Source organism: Haliotis rubra, unplaced genomic scaffold, assembly GCF_003918875.1.
Source record: "Haliotis rubra isolate DU_JTF1 unplaced genomic scaffold, ASM391887v1 Scf13, whole genome shotgun sequence".
Lineage (NCBI taxonomy): Eukaryota > Metazoa > Mollusca > Gastropoda > Lepetellida > Haliotidae > Haliotis > Haliotis rubra.
Genome location: NW_025765225.1, coordinates 1728670 through 1750818, shown reverse-complemented (window position 1 = coordinate 1750818; position 22149 = coordinate 1728670). Strand labels below are relative to the sequence as shown.

General features: G+C 42.3%; 2 protein-coding genes across 2 annotated transcripts in view; one reads left to right on the top strand and one right to left on the bottom strand.

Annotated features, from left to right (window-relative positions):
- Window positions 1-7437: 7437 nt before the first annotated feature.
- The window catches only part of LOC124267217 (beta-1,4-galactosyltransferase 4-like), a 64995-nt gene continuing 50283 nt past the window's right edge, over window positions 7438-22149 (top strand). Inside the window, exon 1 of the mRNA XM_046702134.1 lies at window positions 7438-7611. The gene's annotated coding sequence lies outside the window, so the exon portion shown is untranslated. The remainder of the gene's footprint in view (window positions 7612-22149) is intronic.
- Window positions 10831-14403, bottom strand: LOC124267218. Its single transcript, XM_046702135.1, is given in 6 exon segments — window positions 10831-10874; window positions 12023-12204; window positions 12432-12571; window positions 13085-13797; window positions 13800-13817; window positions 14295-14403. Coding segments are annotated over 6 exon segments (1206 nt in total).

Below are 22149 nucleotides of genomic sequence, written 5' to 3'. Positions count from 1 at the left end.
CTTCTTTATTTTCGTGAGTGCGACGTTTCGATACAGATTCTTGTACCGTTGTCAAGCAAGAGTGATACATGAAGTGTAGGAGCTGCATATATATACTGTATATAACAATGAAACAACATAATAGACGAAGGAAACAACATAATTGCCATGATTGGCTAAGCAGTAAGCTGATGAAGCCAGTAAGTACATAAAGGATAGTGAGTGGAAGCCAGAGATGTAGTTACAATGAGATGTTTATACAATGGATGCGATGTTTATACAATAGACTGGGCTTGGTGGAGGAGTGGATCATAAGCAGATGGAATGAAGTATCCTTGGTCACGGTTGATGGTAGGCTTGTGGCGTTTGATGTGAATGGCTTCTGTGAGCTTGCGTTTAGTGAAGTCCGTTTGGTTGTTGGCGAGAATGGTGATGTCGGACCACTCTATTTGATGATTGGGGTTGGCTTTGATGTGGTCAGAGATAGCTGATTTGGTGTCGGAATTAGCAACAGAGGTGCGATGTTCTTTGACTCGGGTGTTGATGGGTCGGGATGTTTCACCTATGTAGCATTGTCCACAATCACAGTCTATTTTGTAAATAACACATTTCGGGTTGTTGTTGTTGACGGTGGGTTGTTTTCTTCCGTTGGCATGGAGGAGGTTGTTGAGGCTGGAGGACGCTGAGAAGGTAGTGTCTATTCCTGCCTGTTGTTTCAGGAGTCGGCTGATTTGGTGTGATGGTTTACCAATGTAGGGAATGGATATCTTGATGGGGGCTGATTCTGGTTTAGACCTTTTGGCAGGAGGTGAAAGCGTTGCTTCGATGGTTCTGTTGACTATTTCAGGTGGGTAGTGGTTGCGTTCCACAAAGACTTTCCTCAGGTGTTCAATTTCTTCCTGTAGGTTTGTTGAGCAGATGTTTTTGGCTCTTCTGGTCAATGTAGAGATGACGCCGGTCTTGAATTTAGGTGGGTGGTTGCCCCTGCACCACCCAAAATCAACTCGGACATGTTTATCGCCAACATTGAAAAGGGTCTCCAACAACTTGCACCCGGTGGAAAGGTTGACTTCCTCCGACACCAGATCACCAGTATTCTCCACAAAGCCCAGCCTCAGAAACCAAACATCACACCAGCTGAGAAACAAGCCATCAGACAACTTAAACAACATCCTGATATTGTCATCGCCCCAGCCGACAAGGGCAGAGCCACTGTTGTCTTAGACAAGGACCACTTCCACTCTATGGTGGATAACCTCCTAGATGACACCTCAACCTACCAAATGATGAAGAGGGATCCGACTACAAAGCTCAACCGTCAGCATAAGGCCACGCTAAAAACGCTGCATGATAAATATGAACTCTCAACAGACCTGTATCGTAAACTCACAGTATCTCACCCCAGCCACCTTATGCCAGAGCAACAGTCAAAATCCACAAGAACCCCGTTAAAACTCGTCTACTAGTCTGTTCCCGCGACACTGTATTCTACAGTACTGCCCAGCACCTTACCCAAGTACTCTCCCCATTAGGTAAATCTGCCAACTCCTTCATCAATGATTCAACTGACTTCTGCTCCAAGATCCGTGACATCACCAACCCAGGTCCAATCATCAGCTACGACGTTGTGGACCTATTCACCAATGTACCACGGGATGAAGCCCTTCAAGCACTACGTCACAGAATTGACAACCTCCAACAACCCCTCAACACCAGCCTCTCTACCGACTCTATCATCAGCCTCACCTCCGCCTGCATCAACTCCACCTACTTCACCTGGGGCGATGCCATCTATGAGCAAATCCACGGACTTCCCATGGGCTCCCCACTATCCCCATCCTAACAGAAATTTACATGGCCGACCTGGAAGAGAAGGCCCTAGAAACTGCACCCTTCAAACCGTCCTGCTGGTACCGCAAAGTGGATGACACCTTCGTCGTCCTCCAACCTCAGCAAGATCCAAAGCAGCTCCTCGCCCATCTCAACAGCCAACATCCCGCATCAAATTCACCATTGAAACAGAGCAGAACAACCAACTACCTTTCCTTGATGTCCTTGTGTCCCGCACCTCCTGCAACCAACTCCAGACCTCCGTGTACAGAAAACCAACTCATACGGATCAATACATCCACTACAACTCCAACCACCCACCTAAAGTCAAGACCGGCGTCATCTCTACATTGACCAGAAGAGCCAAAACATCTGCTCAACAAACCTACAGGAAGAAATTGAACACCTGAGGAAAGTCTTTGTGGAACGCAACCACTACCCACCTGAAATAGTCAACAGAACCATCGAAGCAACGCTTTCACCTCCTGCCAAAGGTCTAAACCAGAATCAGCCCCCATCAAGATATCCATTCCCTACATTGGTAAACCATCACACCAAATCAGCCGACTCCTGAAACAACAGGCGGGAATAGACACTACCTTCTCAGCGTCCTCCAGCCTCAACAACCTCCTCCATGCCAACGGAAGAAAACAACCCACCGTCAACAACAACAACCCGAAATGTGTTATTTACAAAATAGACTGTGATTGTGGACAATGCTACATAGGTGAAACATCCCGACCCATCAACACCCGAGTCAAAGAACATCGCACCTCTGTTGCTAATTCCGACACCAAATCAGCTATCTCTGACCACATCAAAGCCAACCCCAATCATCAAATAGAGTGGTCCGACATCACCATTCTCGCCAACAACCAAACGGACTTCACTAAACGCAAGCTCACAGAAGCCATTCACATCAAACGCCACAAGCCTACCATCAACCGTGACCAAGGATACTTCATTCCATCTGCTTATGATCCACTCCTCCACCAAGCCCAGTCTATTGTATAAACATCGCATCCATTGTATAAACATCTCATTGTAACTACATCTCTGGCTTCCACTCACTATCCTTTATGTACTTACTGGCTTCATCAGCTTACTGCTTAGCCAATCATGGCAATTATGTTGTTTCCTTTGTCTATTATGTTGTTTCATTGTTATATACAGTATATATATGCAGCTCCTACACTTCATGTATCACTCTTGCTTGACAACGGTACAAGAATCTGTATCGAAACGTCGCACTCACGAAAATAAAGAAGTTGTTATCCATAAAACTTGTTATATATTGTACGTCTCAACTTCTAAAATGCCACTCAAACAAGTTATCAGTATGCATAAGGCTTTTAGAGGGTTGTCTCTAAGATGTGCAGGTGTGTTTAGGGAACGTCGTTGATTCAAAGCTTCAGCACCCAGTTCTCACAGATGCTGCTGAACAATTCGAATGTTTACAACGGATAGAGAGTATGCGCACATACAAACCAGGATTGGAAGTTTGAGGTAAATGATTTGATAATATTATATGACTTGCATATGTGATTATTGATAACGTTAGCGAAATTCACCTAATGTCGCCTCGAGACGCACAGAAAATAGATGATACGTGTACATATTACACAGTTTTATGCACATAGGCACTTTCTCTGTATATTGGACATTGGCCTTCTTACAAGATTTGACTTTGATGTTGAGTAAATCAGACTGTAAATGCCGCCAGTTGGTAAGCTGATATAGGGCATAAAGTGTTCATTATTTTATTCAGATATGATCCACTGAGGGACAACTGGGAATAGCTAACTTGTTGTGTATTTGCTGTGGCACTCTGTATTCATTGCTGTGTACTGTCTATCTCAGGCCAACAGCGATCGCCCTGGAGCTGATAGCATTGTTACAACAAGATGGTCAAAAATCTTTTCTTATTCCTTCGTGAACACGTATGTGACGAAACACATGGTTACACCATGACGAACAGTCTGTGAAAATGAATGAAAGCTGCGTTCGTCTTTTGAAACTGCGAGACATGCGTCAAAACACCTCAGTGTTTAACACACTGACATCCTGGCAAATGGTACAAAACAATATCGTGATAATGTACGGCAAGCTCGTGTCAGTGTACCACCAGGGAGGTTTCAAATGGTTGCTCCTTTCGGTAGTTAGGTATCGACAGTTTATATTTAGTCTCCTGTCCGCGGTGATTGTTTCATACAACCTTATGAATGGTTGAACCATTGAGGGCATTGCCTGTTTCAAGTAGCTGTCGTAAGAAGCATGGTGTCATAGTCATGTTAACTTCAGAATCGGAGTGAGTTAGTGAGTTTGGTTTTACGCCTCTTTTAGCAATATTCCAGCAATATCACGGTGGGGGACACCAGAAATGAGCTTCACACAATGTACCCATGTGGGGATTCGAACCCGGGTCTTCGGCGTGACGAGCCAACGCTTTAACCATTAGGCTACCCCACCGCCCCACTTCAGAATCTGAACAGTGAAAAGAAAACTGTGATAGTAGTTCCATCACTTAACATTGGAACCCAACCATTATATTAAAAGAGGTTAACAGTAAATGAATTTACGATACTGAACAGTGTTGGTATCATGTACCCAAATGTTTGTTGTGTGAACAGAATAACATGGCGGCCATGGTGTTGCGTGCAGCTACCTGAATGTATGCCACTGTACCACCATAGTCACTCATAACATCAAACAGTTTTACTAGACTCATATAGAATACAGCAGTTGCGAAAAAGAAATAAGAACTTAAACTTAAGATTAACATATCCACAGAATCGACTCCATTTGGGAGTTAGACAATCTTCATAATTGAATAAGCCATCCAAATTAGGAAGAATTGTACCCATGGTACACAATTGTAATTGATATTATGTGCAGATGATATTATCCTATTTTCCTCAAGTGTAAAGGGTACAGCGACGAGTCAACGAACTAAAAAAGTATTCTAATTCTGAAAGGTTTCTTTGTCAACTGCAGATGCACATATCGTTCCTTTGTGTGGATATTGAAGGATACATTCCTCGAACAATAAGACCTATATACAATATATGTCAGATAAGACACTATGTACAACAAGTGACGGACGTGACTCTATATACAACATGGTATGTCGGATGTTGCTCTATATACAACATGATATGTTGGGTGTGGGTCTATGTACAACAGGGGCGGTGGGGTAGCCTAATGGTTAAAGCGTTGGCTCGTCACGCCGAAGACCCGGGTTCGAATCCCCACATTGGCACAATGTGTGAAGCCCATTTCTGGTGTCCCACGCCGTGATGTTGCTGGAATATTGCTAAAAGCGGCGTAAAACCAAACTCACTCAGTCAGTCAGTCAGTCAGTCATGTACAACATGGTATGTTGGATGTGGCGCTATATACGACATAGTATGTCTGAGGTGTATGCAATATACAACATGATATGTTGGTTGTGGTGCATTATACAATATGATAGATCAGATGTGATGCAATAGACAATGAGATACAAGGGATGTGATGCAATATACAGCATGACGAGTCAACGAACTAGAAAAGTATTCTAATTCTGAAAGGTTTCTTTGTCAACTGCAGATGCACATATCGTTTCTTTGTGTGGATATTGATGGATACATTTCTCGAACAAGGTCTGATATCATTGCTATAACTTTAGTCGCTTTCAAATTTCATATTTTTATGTTTGTTGTGGCATTCAACAAAATCGTTCCACATCATTTTATCGTCATCAAGTTCTTCGAGACAGACAACATGCAATTTGTCGCACTTAGGGCGTGCGTGCGTGCGTGCGTGCGTGCGTGCGTGCGAAATATGATTCACTTAGGCAATCTATAAAATGTCTAGGATTTCATAAATTCACCAAAAACAGATCGTGTACTTTCATGAAGTTAACACGTCACAATTTGATTCTGGATACCCAAAATTCCAGAAACTCTCCGCACTGTGGCCACTTTCTTTCAAAGGATTTCGCAAAATTCCACCTGCAGTAGTCAGGCTTAGGACTATAAACAGCTTGTCAGAAGAATATATTCTTCCTGATGTTAACCTTGTTCACATTAGAGGGAACATGTCGAAGAATCACTCGTGTGGTTTTTGTGTTTATATATGTGCTACGGCACGCTATACATCTAGAAACACGTTAAGCACCCACGGTAAGCTGTATGTTTCGGCTGGTGTGCACGCACAGTACGTTGGTAAAGCTGCATGTTTTGTTCTGTAAGATCACGTCATGATTACAAAAACCACAAAAAGGATAGTTTCCTTCAACGTTTTAATAATGGATAAGGCACTACAATAAGCATCTGTTTAGGCTGAAAATGATACCTGTTACACGAATGGTGCTTGAGAGACGACCAGGCAACATGGCGTGTATGTGATGAGACAAAAACGTATATTTGTAACCTAGGACTGATGTACAATCAACATTTAGTGTTCCCTCCTGCACCTGGTGCTTGGATAACTGCCTGTACCCTACGTCGGATAGCCCCCATCAGTCGGCGTACTGTGGCAGAGGAAACTGTCGCCATTCTTTGTGAAAAGCTGCTTCCAACTCACGCAGATTTTGAAATGGCACTATTAACCATATTTCCCAGTTTTCTTAAAAATGTTGATATTATATCACGCCTAATAAATTTTTTAACATGGGATATATTTCGCTATGTAGATATAGAACATGAGTTTAAAAGATAATGTGTCGGTAACGCCAAATGGCTACATAGCCACATTTTTAATGTTTTAATGTCTTTTTGGATATACTTGTCAATTTTCCATTTCCGTTGCTTTTTTCATACTCTTGTTGAACTCTAGTGGATGGGAAAGATTTGTCCCACTTATACATTAGTTAATACCTACCATCTGTGATACTTTGGTAGTTTTACTGTCCATACTCGACATATTTTCAAAATGTATTCATCTCTATTTTTAAATTGTCCGTCATGATATGGCTGAAATATTGCCGATACATACTAACTCGCTCACTCACTCACTCATTCAATGACAAGTCATTGACCAGAAACGACATTCACCCGGAAATGCTGTCCAAGTCAAAAGGGGGAATGGCATGGGACAACATGCTTATGAGTGAGTGTGTTTGTTGTTGCGCGCGCGCACACACACACGCACGCACGCACGCACGCACGCACGCACGCACACACACACACACACACACACACACACACACACCCCTGTATTACCATTGTATTATTGATTACACAAATAATGCCAGAACACTTATATTAGATATTTAGATCAAATATATATATTTATAGCGCACAATTTTAAACATTCATGTATAAATGCATTGTGAGTCTTAACTTTTGCAGGGTAGTAAATTCAAGATCTTAATATTCAAATATATCTTACAATGCATAGTGTCCTCGTCAGGATGGAGAAGGAGATATATTTTCCAGTCACTGAATGTATTCAACTATAGCTTCTCAGCACGGCCATGTCATAATGCCATGGCCAACCAACCATGCAGAGTTTCAAACCTATGTGATGTAGAGCATCACCATCTGATTGTATTTTGCTGGCTATTATGGCGGTCCTATTCATAGCGGTTCAGCATCACAACACAAGCATTACCCTGTGATGAAAAGGCTGAGAAATAGTCCCAAGCGTCAGTATGCATAAGGCTTTTAGAGGGTTGTCTCTAAGATGTGCAGGTGTGTTTAGGGAACGTCGTTGATTCAAAGCTTCAGCACCCAGTTCTCACAGATGCTGCTGAACAATTCGAATGTTTACAACGGATAGAGAGTATGCGCACATACAAACCAGGATTGGAAGTTTGAGGTAAATGATTTGATAATATTATATGACTTGCATATGTGATTATTGATAACGTTAGCGAAATTCACCTAATGTCGCCTGGAGACGCACAGAAAATAGATGATACGTGTACACATTACACAGTTTTATGCACATAGGCACTTTCTCTGTATATTGAACATTGGCCTTCTTACAAGATTTGACTTTGATGTTGAGTAAATCAGACTGTAAATGCCGCCAGTTGGTAAGCTGATATAGGGCATAAAGTGTTCATTATTTTATTCAGATATGATCCACTGAGGGACAACTGGGAATAGCTAACTTGTTGTGTATTTGCTGTGGCACTCTGTATTCATTGCTGTGTACTGTCTATCTCAGGCCAACAGCGATCGCCCTGGAGCTGATAGCATTGTTACAACAAGATGGTCAAAAATCTTTTCTTATTCCTTCGTGAACACGTATGTGACGAAACACATGGTTACACCATGACGAACAGTCTGTGAAAATGAATGAAAGCTGCGTTCGTCTTTTGAAACTGCGAGACATGCGTCAAAACACCTCAGTGTTTAACACACTGACATCCTGGCAAATGGTACAAAACAATATCGTGATAATGTACAGCAAGCTCGTGTCAGTGTACCACCAGGGAGGTTTCAAATGGTTGCTCCTTTCGGTAGTTAGGTATCGACAGTTTATATTTAGTCTCCTGTCCGCGGTGATTGTTTCATACAACCTTATGAATGGTTGAACCATTGAGGGCATTGCCTGTTTCAAGTAGCTGTCGTAAGAAGCATGGTGTCATAGTCATGTTAACTTCAGAATCGGAGTGAGTTAGTGAGTTTGGTTTTACGCTGCTTTTAGCAATATTCCAGCAATATCACGGTGGGGGACACCAGAAATGAGCTTCACACAATGTACCCATGTGGGGATTCGAACCCGGGTCTTCGGCGTGACGAGCCAACGCTTTAACCATTAGGCTACCCCACCGCCCCACTTCAGAATCTGAACAGTGAAAAGAAAACTGTGATAGTAGTTCCATCACTTAACATTGGAACCCAACCATTATATTAAAAGAGGTTAACAGTAAATGAATTTACGATACTGAACAGTGTTGGTATCATGTACCCAAATGTTTGTTGTGTGAACAGAATAACATGGCGGCCATGGTGTTGCGTGCAGCTACCTGAATGTATGCCACTGTACCACCATAGTCGCTCATAACATCAAACAGTTTTACTAGACTCATATAGAATACAGCAGTTGCGAAAAAGAAATAAGAACTTAAACTTAAGATTAACATATCCACAGAATCGACTCCATTTGGGAGTTAGACAATCTTCATAATTGAATAAGCCATCCAAATTAGGAAGAATTGTACCCATGGTACACAATTGTAATTGATATTATGTGCAGATGATATTATCCTATTTTCCTCAAGTGTAAAGGGTACAGTGACGAGTCAACGAACTAAAAAAGTATTCTAATTCTGAAAGGTTTCTTTGTCAACTGCAGATGCACATATCGTTCCTTTGTGTGGATATTGAAGGATACATTCCTCGAACAATAAGACCTATATACAATATATGTCAGATAAGACACTATGTACAACAAGAGACGGACGTGACTCTGTATACAACATGGTATGTCGGATGTTGCTCTATATACAACATGATATGTTGGGTGTGGGTCTATGTACAACAGGGGCGGTGGGGTAGCCTAATGGTTAAAGCGTTGGCTCGTCACGCCGAAGACCCGGGTTCGAATCCCCACATGGGCACAATGTGTGAAGCCCATTTCTGGTGTCCCCGACCGTGATGTTGCTGGAATATTGCTCAAAGCGGCGTAAAACCAAACTCACTCAGTCAGTCAGTCATGTACAACATGGTATGTTGGATGTGGCGCTATATACGACATAGTATGTCTGAGGTGTTTGCAATATACAACATGATATGTTGGTTGTGGTGCATTATACAATATGATAGATCAGATGTGATGCAATAGACAATGAGATACAAGGGATGTGATGCAATATACAGCATGACGAGTCAGCGAACTAGAAAAGTATTCTAATTCTGAAAGGTTATGCACATATCGTTTCTTTGTGTGGATATTGATGGATACATTTCTCGAACAAGGTCTGATATCATTGCTATAACTTTAGTCGCTTTCAAATGTCATATTTTTATGTTTGTTGTGGCATTCAACAAAATTATCATTTTATCTTCATCCAGTTCTTCGAGACAGACAACATGCAATTTGTCGCACTTATGTACGTGCGCGCGTGCGTGAGAAAAATGATTCACTTAGGCAATCTATAAAATGTCTAGGATTTCATAAATTCACCAAAAACAGATCGTGTACTTTCATGAAGTTAACACGTCACAATTTGATTCTGGATACCCAAAATTCCAGAAACTCTCCGCACTGTGGCCACTTTCTTTCAAAGGATTTCGCAAAATTCCACCTGCAGTTGTCAGGCTTAGGACTATAAACAGCTTGTCAGAAGAATATATTCTTCCTGATGTTAACCTTGTTCACATTAGAGGGAACATGTCGAAGAACCACTCGTGTGGTTTTTTGTGTTTATATATGTGCTACGGCATGCTATACATCTAGAAACACGTTAAGCACCAGAGGTAAGCTGTATGTTTCGGCTGGTGTGCACGCACAGTACGTTGGTAAAGCTGCATGTTTTGTTCTGTAAGATCACGTCATGACTACAAAAACCACAAAAAGGATAGTTTCCTTCAACGTTTTAATAATGGATAAGGCACTACAATAAGCATCTGTTTAGGCTGAAAATGATACCTGTTACACGAATGGTGCTTGAGAGACGACCAGGCAACATGGCGTGTATGTGATGAGACAAAAACGTATATTTGTAACCTAGGACTGATGCACAATCAACATTTAGTGTTCCCTCCTGCAGCTGGTGCTTGGATAACTGCCTGTACCCTACGTCTGATAGCCCCCATCAGTCGGCGTACTGTGGCAGAGGAAACTGTCGCCATTCTTTGTGAAAAGCTGCTTCCAACTCACGCAGATTTTGAAATGGCGCTATTAACCATATTTCCCAGTTTTCTTAAAAATGTTGATGTTATATCACGCCTAATAAATTTTTTAACATGGGATATATTTCGCTATGTAGATATAGAACATGAGTTTAAAAGATAATGTGTCGGTAACGCCAAATGGCTACATAGCCACATTTTTAATGTTTTAATGTCTTTTTGGATATACTTGTCAATTTTCCATTTCCGTTGCTTTTTTCATACTCTTGTTGAACTCTAGTGGATGGGAAAGATTTGTCCCACTTATTCATTAGTTAATACCTACCATCTGTGATACTTTGGTAGTTTTACTGTCCATCCTCGACAGATTTTCAAAATGTATTCATCTCTATTTTTAAATTGTTCGTCATGATATGGCTGAAATATTGCCGATACATACTAACTCGCTCACTCACTCACTCATTCAATGACAAGTCATTGACCAGAAACGACATTCACCCGGAAATGCTGTCCAAGTCAAAAGGGGGAATGGCATGGGACAACATGCTTATGAGTGAGAGTGTTTGTTGCACACACACACACACACACACACACACACACACACACACACACACACACACACACACACACACACACACACACACACACACACACACACACACACACACACACACACACACACACACACACACACACACACACACACACACACACACACACACACACACACACACACACACACACCTGTATTATCATTGTATTATTGATTACACAAATAATGCCAGAACACTTATATTAGATATTTAGATCAAATATATATATTTATAGCGCACGATTTTAAACATTCATGTATAAATGCATTGTGAGTCTTAACTTTTGCAGGGTAGTAAATTCAAGATCTTAATATTCAAATATATCTTACAATGCATAGTGTCCTCGTCAGGATAAAAGTCAACAGATATTTTTGATATCCGTTGGGGTCATATGCAGGTATCGATGCAAATAGAAAGATCAAATGCCTCAACTTCTTTTCAAAATCATTATGAAGTCACTCTATTGAATATTTGAAACGCCAAGCAAAGTGTATCAAAATTATTAAACATGGTAAAACATAGCATCTATTAAAATTTAAAAACATTCGTAATATCTCCAAATGGGTTCCTGCTTCTATAATCTATCATTCACCTGTGTTTCTCTGAAATGCATTAATGTGCACATTTCAGGGAATTTTCTATCAGCTACATAAAGTTGCAGGTCATTTAGTGGTAATAGAAAAGAAGAACGACATGGTACGATAAAGTTGTTATCGCACAAGTATATTTTGGGATAGTAAATAGTATTTATTCCTAATGCTAGGTATTTACCATCCCAAACCTGATTGGTGTGATAATCTCTATTTCCATTTCACTTTTATTTTTACATACCTAAGCCAGTAGTTTCAAGATCAAAGAATATCTCTGTGGTGTTGTTAAGCTGAAGAGGCTCCTGGACAGGTACAGGAAGTGGTGGAGGAATACTAACAAGGTCATCGGTGTCCTCAGACATGTCAACCATGGCAGAGTATGTCGTACCTTCTCTGACTTCTTGAACTGTTCGCTTCTGACTTCTGAAACAGATTTATGAAAAACTATTATGTTGGTCAATAGTCCAATGAGTATGATGGTTACATATCTGTAGACTACTTCGTTCTTCATTACGGAATATAGGGCCTCAGAGCATTACATCATTAACAATGTATTTCAAGACTGACCAAGTTCTTGTATCCTTCTCTATCATGGTAGAATATGATATATATAATTTTCTACTAGAGGTCAAAGTTAAAAGCTGACATACCTCATAATCTTGAGATGTAATCTACGCTGTTTAGATTTAATTGTTGATGCAATAGCCTTTCGTTTGCGATGCTGAAGATCTTTCAGTGTGAAATGCTGTCTGGCATAGGTCCCAGGTGACAGTCCAAGAGTCCTGTTAACCTGTAGAGGTGGATTATCAATTATGAATAAATGGTCATGAAATTTTCTTTATAACTTTAAGGCACTTAGAGTGTTACACATTACACCATTGATTAACATAAGAATTCTTTTAAGCCACTAAAGAATAAGAATGATTTTTTATATATATTTTTGCATATCTGAGACCAGGATAAAATAGCATAAAACAGAACAAAGTAATTTAAGAGGGAACTCATCATCCCTGTAACCATTAAAGAATTAATAGTATATTGTCAACAATCATGGGCCATAACTTTTCAATTCAAACTTAAATCAGCTTTACTTTATCTTTAATCTTTAGCCACATTCCCCTTCTTAAGGACTTCAAATAAACTGAACTGGAACTATAGAACAAGACACATTTCAAATTCAACTTCTAAATGATTTTAACAAAACTGAACTGGAACTGTAGAACAGAATACATTTCTAATTCAACTTCTATATGATTTCAAATCAACTGAAATGGAACCATAGAACAGAATACATATTTCTTACAGCTATAATGTAGCTGTGGCCCACATTCGTTTGTGCAACGGAAGCAGCGACCCTGAAGTGAAGACTTGAGGAGCCAGAATAATGTCTAGATTTTGGTGCCTTGCTAGACACATTCTTGTTAAAACTTTCATTGGATTGTGTGCTTCCAAGACTGTGTATAGCATAGTTGTCAAACAAAGCTTTTAGGTCCGCTTGTAAAGTCAAATCTGACAGAGCTTTACCATAAGGAAGAGACCTGAAGCTTGAACTTGACAACTTCATAAATCTGCACCAAGTGTCATCACACTTACTGTGATCACCAAATGGGTGACATGATAGTGCAGTTAATCCTCTGCTTATTCCATCTTGGTTTCCTTTGTTTTGGCTGATCATGTAGTTGAAACATTTTTGTAGATACCTGATTACTTTGGTGCTCAGTGTCTTGTGGTTTTTCTGCAGCTGATACAGTTTATTACCTAAGCCTTTCCTCACATGATTTTTGTCAGACTGTTTAACAATGTCCTTGTCTACATTTATTGAGGTCACATGTACATCCTCTTCCTTAGCTTTAACTACCATCTCAGATACCACGTCAGGTTCCATACCTTTACTGGAACCGTCCCATTTCTTTCTGCAGCCATGCTCTTCAGGAGTCCCGTTAGCTTTATTTGCTTGATGACAGATTCGGCAACTCTTTGAGCGGATCGAATAGCCAAGAACTTTGCCAGTTTGTTCCCGATCATTGAGCAGTGTCCTGAAACATATGAATGTCTGTTTATTTATTTCAATTTTCTGCTTGAATATGATATATTTATTTTAACAAGTTTAGCTCTAGTGTCTTGATATTATCTGACCAAAACAAACCCATCAATAACACTGTTACATGTCTTGTAGCAGTCAACATACTGGTATGAAGGATAAAGTAAAACAAGGAAATAGAACTAATATAACTGAGAGTTTAATAAATCACAAACATACAAAATAATGTGAGAATGGTTACTTTAATCATGCTGTGAACATTTGTACTATTGAAATCTAACTAATTGAAAACACATAAACACAAAACCCAGATCTCAAAACCTTTTTCATCTGAAATGATGCCAGAGAAGGTACCACTTATCACTTTCAAGAAAAAAATATTGATACATTTACATCATTACACAGAGAGATATACCTAAAATCTTGTATTATGCATAAGTATGAACAAGCAACTAGAATTAGAATGAATTACCAGACAGGCTGTCATAGCTTTTTCCACTGCCCCGCTTCTGCCATCCTGCATCAACACTCACACAGATTCTTTGGCTGCAGGGAGAACTGAAGAAGAGGGAAAAAACCATGATGTCGCAATTTCTTGTGCCCAAGAGTGTTCCAAATGTACTACATGTTTTGCCTGCTCTGAAAGTTTCGACTAGTGGCAACGATTTTGTCAAACACAGGTTACGAAGTATATGAATTGAAAGAACCAAAATGAATTCCATTATGATGTTTATTGAATTTAAAAGTGTTATTGGTCTTCAATATCATAACTACTGTGTCCCTCAAATGAATGCCATTATGGTTAAAAAAGGGTCGCAAAACTTTTCACTGTCGTGTAGACTGTGTATAAATATAGCAATGATGCAATGCAAAACGCAACTCCTTGCAACTGGTAACATACATGTCAGATAATTCAGTGATGTCACAAGCGCTGTAACGAGCTGAAACCGAAAGTATGTTAGAATGGCAATGCTGTCATCATAATGGATGAACGGAATAGACATTATAGCGCAGTATTACGTGCGTTTTCAAGCGCTGCTAAGAAAGTATGGCCAGCATTGAAATTCCAAATGTCTTTCAGAACTCAAAGTGTGCTGAAACAGTACAGTTTACCATTGAAACCTATGAGTCGCTCCAACTTCATTACTGACAGAATTTCATGTGAGTTATATCCAGATGATGCACAAACCAATTTTAGACCAGTGTCGTGTGTAGGTGACGGGAACTGTTTTTTAGATCCTTGTCACAGCAGGTTTTTGGTGATGAAAATCAGCACATTGAATGTAGAACTAGGGTTGTATATGAACTGGTAACACGTGACAAGTTTTATATTTCGGATCACAAACGGAAACTTATGTCTGGATCGTCTGTTCAGAAGACGACAAACCTAGCAGAATATGTAATTTATACCTCAGCATCAGATGATATTATTTCAAGATCAAATTGAGCCGTCACTTACCAAAATGAGGTTTTGAAAAGCGTTAATTCTGGTATATACAGCTCTTTATTGCATCTGTATGCTGCCTGCAATTGTTTTCAAAGGAGATTGATTTCCATCTATCCCCAAAGGGAAAATGTGGCGGTCAATAGGAGTGTCATGCACCAGACATTAACTCCAGTGTCGGGGACATTTGATGAAGCATTAGACATGCACATTATGTGGACACATATGACAAATGCCTGTAATCTCACCGAACAAATTGACAGTTCTGATTCAGATCATCCCTGGAAAGAGAGTCCCAGTGAAGATTCTGAAATTCCAATATCCGACAGGTTAGCTGATGAATCAGCCAGCATCTTTGATGACAAGCCTGATGTTCAAACATGTCTCGGCGACATGGACACCCCTAACACAGAGCCGGAATCTAAAAAGTTTAAAGCATCTACCGGGATAGACATATATGATGTCAGTGACATTGTATCAGGGAAAGTAAAATTATCATCGATGAGTGATACTGAGAAACTGAAGTACCTGAAGGAACATTTTACTCCAGGTCCCGACTATGAAGTCATTACACAGGTAAAGAAAAGACCTGGACAAAACAGATCCACAACCCTTGTGTTTCAGATATCGTGGCTTGACAGATACAAGTGGCTAGTCTACAGTCCTTCCCTGAGAGGAGGTTTGTGCAAAATGTGCATTTTATTTCCACAGTATCAGAAGGGTGATAAGCACAAAGCAGTTAACACATTTATCAAAATACCAATGACAAATCTTTCCAAAGCACTTGGAAAAGAAGGCTTTTTAGAGACTCATCACAACAGTTCATATCACAGCAAGCTGTGGAGACTGTAACTGACGTTTTAGAACTACAAAAAGCCCCGGAATAATTACTTCCTTACAAAATATCCCGCTTAAAACAGGAACTGTATGACGACAACTGTCACATTTTAGAATGTATTACAGAGGCAATTGTGTGTTGTGGGAGACAAGGGATATCTCCTTGTGGACACCGTGATGACAGTACGTCAAAAGGACCAAACAAGGGCAATTCCCATTCAAGTTTATCTGTCATTGCAAATCATGACTCAAAACTGAATACCCATTTAGAGTTTGGCATGAAAAATGCAAAGTATACAAGTAAAACCGTCCAAAACTAACTCATCGGCACTTTGGCTGAATACATCCGAAAAGACGTTGTAGCACAAATTGAGACTGGTCATGCTGTGTTCTCAATCATAGCTGATGAAGTCACCGAGGAGTATGCCAATGTAGAACTGTTAGCTTTGTGTTTGAGATATGTTGATATAAGAGACATGCAGATCGAAGAGTCTTTCTTTGACTATGTTCAGCTTGAACGTACCACCGGTGAACACATTTCTAATGCTATTCTGAAATCCCTGAAAGACAACGGAATAGATATATTACGCTGTCGTGGTCAAAGTTATGATGGGGCTGCATGTATGTCATCAGAGGCTGTTGGTGTACAGGGTCAAATCAAAGAAATATGTCCAAAGGCATTGTACACACATTGTGCCAGCCATGTGTTGAACCTAAGCATTGCTGCATCATGTAGACTTCCTGCTGTTAGGAACATGATGGACAGTACAAACCAAGTGTTCATATTCTTTGATAAATCACCCAAGCGCTAGAGATTACTTGAGCGTGTATTATATTTGGATGAGACACGCGAATAAAAAGCACCCGTTTATTAGGCTTTTGTAAAACACGGTGGATTGAACGGCATACCTGTTTTGAGGTTTTCTCAGAACTGTATCCTTATGTATGCACGGCCCTTGAGGCTATCACAGACCCATCCAAGTATGAGGATGTTTATAAAGGTGAACACTGGAACTTTGATAGAGAGATAAGAACAAAAGCCAATGGACTTGCCAAAGTTCTCAAAGACCCCACACATATTATTGCTTTTGTTGTTTCAAAAAATGCATTGGAAACTGTTAGACCATTGGCATCGAAAATCTTCAGAAGAGAGGTTTGGATATTTTCTGTGCATACAGAATGATTGATGAGAGAAAGGCAATGGCCCAAGACATGAGAAAGTCAGTTGATGACTTAGCAACAACTTGGATGAAAGAAGCAAGTGACATTGCTGAAGTTGTTGGTTCTGAGATACAGACTCCCAGGGTGACAAAGAGAATGACACACCGAGACAACACCCCATCAGACACCCCTGAAGTGTACTATAAAAGGACCATCATCATCCCTTTTATTGATCATTTGAACACTGAACTGCACCAGCGGTTTAAACCTGAAAAAGATATGGGGCTGATCTCCTGTCTCTTCTTCCTGTCATAGTAGACGGGGTAGATATGGAGAGCTTGAAATTCAAACTGATGTTCTGGGAGGATGATCTGCCTATGCCAGTTGCTCTATCATCAGAGCTAAGAGAGTGGAAAGCGTACTGGGAAAAGCACACGGTGCGCCCTGAGACTATCATGGGCTGCTTTGTTTCAGCTGATATTGATGTCTACCCGAACATCAGACAGCTATTGAGAGTTGCTGCAACACTGCTAGGCACGAGTGTAGAGGCAGAGAGAACATTTTCCTCTTTAAGGCAGGTCAAGTCACACCTGCGACCTACTATGGGTCAAGAAAGATTAGCTGGACTCACACTGTTGAAAATGCAAACATGTGATGTTGATCTTAAAAATGTTGCTCAGATGTACATTCAGAAACACAGACGGCGTCTGTTTCATCGGTGCATCCTATATCAGTAGATTGAAAGATTGTCCACAGGTTATGTAGACAAGTCACATTCACTGACTACTGTTCATTCATGCTTTGTTTGAAAACCTTAGGATCATATATGGTCTAAGCTCAACAAGTAACCTTCAAGTTAGGATTTGAACCCATAATTCTAAGGTCATTTCTTTAAATCCAGTTATAACCAAACGTGTTTTGTATACAACTTTGAAAATAAAACTGGAGTATTTAAGATTAATCAGTTCCTTTCTGAGTAGATAAATGTTCTCCATGTAACGATATCACGCATGGCCCACATGGTACCCGCTGACTGCTTGAACGCTTCTGTACAAACGTTCCTCAATCCAAAGTGACCATTTCAGTACATATAAACGAGATGTAAGACACATAAGTTAAGTGCACCATCCTCAGAACCGAGGGTATTGTATATATTTCCGCTGCCTCCGATCATGTGTCATGGAATAGGTATAGTCTATAATATATGCCCAGGGTTCCGAGGATTGGGGCACACACACACACACACACACACACACACACACACACACACACACACACACACACACACACACACACACACACACACACACACACACACACACACACACACACACACACACACACACACACACACACACACACACACACACACACACACACACACACACACACACACACACACACACACACACACAACCAAACGAAAATCCTGTATCCGCCCCTGAAATATCGAGTCATTCCAGTGACGTCACGGAAATGAACGGAAAGAATCGAATAGGTCACGGACAATTACAAAGGTTACGGGTAGACTTGGTGTCTCGTGATTTTTATCCACGAACTTTGGCACACTCGTCAACTTGGCATAATCTGCAAGATAACGTGTGGCGTGGAATGAGCCGATATGCCTCAAACTGAAAGGGTTGTTGACATGCAAAAAGGAAAAACAACAAATGGTACTCACGTATCCCGGTGTCAGGGGTTTTCGACTATGTAAGACAAAAACGTAATTTTTATCTGTAATATCATTAAAAGTTTTTATTTTACTAACATGGAGTGATAAAGGATATTTTTATTACAATACTTACTCCTAATATCAGGAGTTCTTTTCAATTTGCCTATACTAGCCAAACTTACAAAATACACAAAATTTGTTACCCCGAAACCGGGAAACAAACGTAAAGATTTTTCCAGCCATATGGTTCTAGCGCTACGCTACGCTGCGCTCGGGGCAACACACCACTCGTCCGTGGCGGGTGACGTCACGCTCCAGATGACGTCACGATTTCTATAAATACGAGCGCTAACCATGCAACTTCCTCTTTTCAATTTTGGCTGCTACGGAGCACACCCCTGGTATAGTACCCTAGCAGCCCAGTTTGCTCTTGTAGTCAAAGAATCATGTCACGTACTTTTTTAAAGTGTTTTGGTATGGAAGCTCGGGGGTGCGGGATCAATCTGAAGGCAGATGATCCGCACCCCTTATGTTTGGCATGCCGCCACTGCTCTCGGTCGTCACCTTGTGCTGTGTGCAAGGATTGGACACTGGAGCAGTGGACCCAGTTGGAGAGGCGCGTTCGAAAGGCTTCGCAGAAACGGGAGCTTTGTTCCAAGCGACTTTCCGAACACCGTCTCTCCAACGGGAGCTCTTCGTCGTCGGCGACGGCCCACCGGTCTTTCTTCGACGTGGTGGCGGGTGTAGGGGCCCTCAGGGCGAGACACACGTGCGACGACCGTGCAGGCACCGACAGTCCCGCTAGGTTTGCCCCAAGGGGACGGGCAGCGTCCCATGGACGTGGACTCAGACCCGGATGACTCCTCGTCTGTGGACTCGAGCATCCTGTACGAGGGGGAGTCTCACCCTAGGGCGGGACCCTCCTCTACCGTCCAGGGCAGTCGGGAAGGACCCACTGGGCCTAACCTGACTGTCCCTAGGGGTCCATCCACCCCTCGGAGGTGGGGGAGGGAAGCGCAGTGGGGGATTATTCCTTCACCGAATCCATCCTCTCCCTGAAGGATTTCCTCCGGTCAGTGCGATCAGACGGCAAATCCTTCAGGAACTTGGACCCCCCACGGCAGGAGGCCATGCCTTTCCTGACTCCCGTTCAGGTGAGTAGGGGAAGGCGTGCGCCTACATCCTCCCTCTCCCTACCCTTCTCTAGGGACTTAGATGAGATATGGACGGAGCTAAATGACCTGATCCGAGGATCGGGAAATTCAGACCTGCCGGAGGACGGTAGATCCATGAAGATGGGTAAAGTGCCCACCCGTACATCCCCTCGTACTTACGGTCCGGGCACATACTCTTGCTTTGGCCGGACAGGTCGGAGCCGTTCTCCCTGGCAGCTCCCCCCGTGCCCCCTGATTTCCTCTCACGTTTTCCCGCTGCAAACCCAGCAAACTTGCTGATAGCTTCGGAAAACCTGAGGAGCTGGGAGGAGATGTGCCGCCACTCTTTTGGGGTGATTTCACATCTCTTCTGTACACCTGTCAGCCTCCGTCTCATTCCGTGGGGAAGTTGATTGTACCTCCTCCCCAAACTGTGGATGACATCGGCTCTGACTGGTTGTCACATCTGTCACGCAACACGCCGACCGCAGGTCTCCTGCTAAAGGGGGAGACAAGCAGTCCTCCAACAGAGCAACCCAAGGGCGGTTTAGGCGGTCCCCATTGAGAGCCGGCAACTCAAGTTCGGCATGCCTAAGAGTCCGGGGCCGGCATGGAAGGCCACAGGTCGTTCCTGACTCCTTCCCCCAAAGAGACAGGTCGTCGGAGCTCCACAGGGAGCCTCCGATACCGGTGTCTACTCGGGACCCGGTACCCAGTCATGCCTCCGTATCAGGGGCAGAATTCCCTATAGCTGGCAGGTTGTCACACTTCCTACCAGCATGGGAAGAGGAGATGCTCAACCCTTGGGTACATTCCGTACTAAGGGTCGGATACTGCATTCAGTTTCACGGCATACCGTACCCGCCACTAACATGCCACACTCCCCTGTCTGCCCTCCCCCGGGACAAAAATCAATTGTCGTCATTGCGTCAAATGATAAGGGAGTTTCTCGAAAAAGGGGCGATCGTTCCCCTCCAGAATCCCGGGCTGGGATTTTACTCCCAACTGTTCCTAGTCCACAAAAGAAACGGAGACTGGAGGCCAGTATTAGACCTGTCTCACCTGAACAAGTACACGCTAGTAGAGGCGTTCAAAATGAAAACTCTCACTTCCATAAGAACCTCTCTAAATCAAGGCGACTGGGCTATTTCAATAGACTTAAACGACGCCTATCTTCACATTCCTATTCACAAAATGTCGAGAAAATACCTCCGGTTTGTGTTCGAGGATCGCGTGTATGAGTTCCATGCTCTTCCGTTCGGTCTAGCCTCAGCCCCCTACGTATTCACCCGAGTCATGAAAGCAGTGGTAGCAAGGCTCCATTGCCTGGGTCTCCGGTTTCATGCTTACCTGGACGATTCCCTGAGTCCTGCCAGGTCGAATCTCCTCTGTGCTTCACAGAGTCAGCAGATTCAGGAACTATTTGTGAAACTAGGGTTTGTAATAAATCTCGAGAAATCGGAACTAGCCCCTTCTCAGAGATTTACTTTTCTCGGGGTGACATTCGACCTAGCGGAAGCCACTGTGTCTCCCGCCGATCACCGTCTGAACGCCTTTGTCACGCTAGCACACAAGTTGTGCAAGACTTTCGCCATGCTGAGAGAGATTCACTCTCTCCTAGTTCAGATGGAATCATTTAAAAAATTCTACCCTGGGCGAAACTGTCAAAAAGAGAGCTACAGCTGATGCTAGCCTCCAAGTGGGACCATCTGAGCTGGGACACACCCGTTCCCCTCGGGACGTGGTTCAACTCGTCCATAAGTCATTGGTTAGCGCGAGACTTCCTGTCTCAGACCATGCCGTTACACCCACCGACACCGTCACAGTCGCTGTTCACAGACGCCTGCAAGACGGGCTGGGGGGCGCATCTGGGCACCCTACAGGCTGACGGTCAGTGGGAACCGCACCTTTGCAATCTCCACATCAATGTCCTGGAGATGGAAGCGGTCATTCGGGCAGTGGAGGTGTTCAAGCCCCACTTGGCGAACAAAGTGACTCTCCTTCGTACCGACAACACAACGGTTGCTGCGTACATAAACAATGAGGGGGACACACTCTC